This window comes from Hippoglossus hippoglossus, chromosome 9, assembly GCF_009819705.1.
Source record: "Hippoglossus hippoglossus isolate fHipHip1 chromosome 9, fHipHip1.pri, whole genome shotgun sequence".
In the NCBI taxonomy this organism is placed as follows: domain Eukaryota; kingdom Metazoa; phylum Chordata; class Actinopteri; order Pleuronectiformes; family Pleuronectidae; genus Hippoglossus; species Hippoglossus hippoglossus.
Window position 1 is genome coordinate 920,371 of NC_047159.1, and position 3,310 is coordinate 923,680.

General features: G+C 41.0%; 1 protein-coding gene across 1 annotated transcript; it reads right to left on the reverse strand.

Moving 5' to 3' along the window:
- Positions 1–806: 806 nt before the first annotated feature.
- LOC117768388 (L-rhamnose-binding lectin SML-like) lies at positions 807–3,310 on the reverse strand. The gene is made up of 6 exons (XM_034596673.1): positions 3,209–3,310; positions 2,591–2,626; positions 2,403–2,453; positions 1,873–2,014; positions 1,581–1,732; positions 807–1,043 (listed from the first exon to the last, which is right to left on the reverse strand). Exons 1-6 carry the CDS (start codon positions 3,237–3,239, stop codon positions 1,015–1,017), a joined length of 441 nt encoding a protein of 146 aa, XP_034452564.1. The 5' UTR covers positions 3,240–3,310; the 3' UTR covers positions 807–1,014.

The window sequence follows — 3,310 nt, forward strand, 5'->3', positions numbered from 1 at the left end:
AGAGGAACTGGTTGTGAATGAACAGTCTTGAATATTAAGCTGAGCGTGAGCAGGAGGTTCTGTGAGCTGGAGCAAGGGAAGCCCAGTTGTGCTGCAGCGATCCTGAGGCACAAGGACAAAAGTTGAATTAGTAGAATCCACACGAAGCATTCAAAACAAATGTTTGTCTGAAAGTAACACAGAGCGGCCGAGAGAGTTTACCACTAAAGTGACTGAACAATCGAAGAGTGGAGGGAAGACCGGGTCCTGCTGCTGATTGGATGATAGAAGCCAGGTGTGGAGACCACGCCCACACACACACACACTCACATGGGGGGGGGGGGAGACACCAGAGCAACGACCTGAGCCGTGGCTTTATGTCTCAGTCTCTAGTTTCAAGTCTTCTTCAAACAGCTGATGTTCATTTAGTAAATTATGATCATTTAGAGTCAAACAGACCATAAAGCACCGTAGACAGAGTTAACTAATAAAAAAAAATCTATTTCACAATTGAACAAATTATTTTATTTTAGTTAAAATAAAACTAAAAGTTGCGTTTCCTTCTTAAAATGGTAAAATGACCGATCTGAACGGATTCGGTTTTTAAATGATTTGAAAATTATAATTTGAAATTTACAGAAAATAAATAATTTAACGGTGATGATGAAGACATCGCCACCCAGTGGAAAGAAATGGCCTCTTCAGTGTGAGAAAAACTAGTTAATACAACGTACAAGGTCTGTAACAAAATCTGTTCATCTGAGCAAACGCCATCTGCTGAGGAAGGTCACGTGATGGAGAAGATAAAGACACATGAACAGTTTCACTTGATGTCTGATGGATTTTATTCACTTCAAATGATTTTAATTATTCAGACACATGACATCAAACAGGACAGAAAGGACATGTGTTCTAACATCTGAGCTCATTGGATCGTTTCAGCTCTGACACCAGGTTCTGCTTCGTCTCTCATTGGAGTCGATGCGTCTTCACACTGTTCTGTCCACACAGATGAACAATAAAGTTTTAAATTCATCAGGCTTCGGTGGCGGGTTTGTCTTCACCTGCAGAGAAAATGTCAGGATCTTCATATGTGGGAGTAATGACAAACAGGACGTGCTATATGACATTGTGACACCAGGGGGGGCTAAAGCCAATGAGTTTAAAGGAAGAGGACGTTTATTTATATTTTTCTCTTTGAAACTGAAATGTTGGACTTTGTATTTTCTATTCTATCATCAACTCACAGGAGGTGTCATGTAAATCATTATTTATACATTCAAAGTTAACACGAACGGCCTCAGTGTGTAAACGTGTAAAAACTTTATTGTGTCGACGAGTCGTCTCCACTTCCTGCTGCTGCATAAAATGAAGCCAAAGAATCTCAGACACAGCCGACGCCGACTTGTGCTTTTGACCTTTTATTTAACATCTACTTGGATTATTAAACGTGGAGGAGGCGGGGTTGGGGACCTGTACTGCAGACAGCCACCAGGGGGCGATCAAGAAGATTTGGCTTCACTTTTGGGAGCGGTCATGTCGTCCATCTTTATTTACAGTGTGTGTTTATGTGAATGGGGAGCGTGTGTGTTTATACATACAGTCAGGTTTGGGTGGAGGTGGAGGAGGAGGTGGAGGGGGGGGCGTGGCGCAGGTATAGGACACCTCCAGGTACCGGGTCGGCTCCTCACAGGCGTATTCACCGAACACTCGCTCAGTGACGGGGACCTCACACGACCTCCTGTTCCCACAGCTGCAGATCCAAACAGACGCAACACGATCAGAACCAGAACAAGTGAGGAGCCGCTGGTTCTGGTTCCTGTTAATTCTTCTTTTAAAGTTCATAAAAACTCAGAAAACACTTGAACTGTGTTTTGAAATGATAGTTCTTACAGATCCTCCACCACCATCTCAGACCAGGGGAAGGAGCAGAAGGTGTCGGGCCCGTCGTCAGGATGCTGTTTCCCCTCCCCACACCTCGTCCCCACGCCGACCTTGTACAGGATGTGTTCCAGCTGGATCTTACTGCCGACGTCTGAAGCACAACGTTCAAGTTATTTTCATCCGCCACAAACCTTGTCACACATAGAGTTCTACGGAGGCAGATGAAAGAAGTTTTTTTACGATTTTTCCACTTTGAAAAGAAGCAAAAATAAATGTATATTTTGTCAGGATTTTCCTGTGGATTTATTGTTTCAATACTCATTTTGACCACAAGAGACTGAAGTGATCCGACACTTCGATATACGGCAGACAAACAGAAACGTTTTTAAAATACAGAAAAAGTTTGTAAGTTAACTGAGTCACAATTTGCAGCCGTCTCCTGGTTAAGTTCTGTTTTTGTATTATATTATATTATATTGTATTATATTATATTGTATTATATTACTTTATATTTGTACAGGTTTTTGCATGTTTCTTACCACATGATATCTCAGCTGTTTCATTGTGACAGGCGTAGATCATCTCTCCCTCTGTTCAAACACACAGGTCATAAGAAAATACTTCATCTTCATCATATTCATCATCATCATCACCATCATCACCATCATCATCATCACCATCACCATCACCATCATCATCATCATCTTCATCATCTCCTCTAACTTACCAGCAGCACCAGGTAGATACCAAGCTGCAGCCAGCACTGCAAACACAACACAGCTTCATGTTATTAAAACCATTAAACACAATGAAATGAAAGCTGCTGGAAATATTCAAAATATTGAGTTGTATAATATAATATTACAAAAAATCCCTTTTACACACGTCACAAAGTCTAAAACACAAACATACACGTATGAAGCTGCTTTGAATCTTTGACTCTGCTTCTTTTTCTTTGTTTACACTTTTGTAGCGTTTTTACATAACTCTCCTTTTTAATTTGGTTGTTTTCTTCCTGTTAAATTTGAACTTGCTTACTCACATTTATCAATATACATAAATAAACCTTACTGCTATTATATTAACGAGTCATAAATAGATGGAGGCCAAATATAAAAATCTATAAAGGAACTAGTTCAAACTCCATCATTAAAGTGAGAGGAGTCACAAAATGACTGTTTGTCTCTTTGTCTGTCAAGAAGCTTTCTGTTGTTACACAAGCTGGAATCCTCGTCTGCTCGAGAAGCAGCAAACGCTCCGTATGCTGTAGTTTGCTTTTATAAAATAAAAACTACCACCAAACATCTGCAGGCTAATGTCTGACTGAATCGGAGCAGATACTCACGGCCGAAGACGACCAGCCTCAGTGGGATCATGTCTCAGTCTCCTCTTCTGTCCTCCACCTGCAGACAGTCTGAAAGTGACAGTGGACGTCCAGGTATTTATG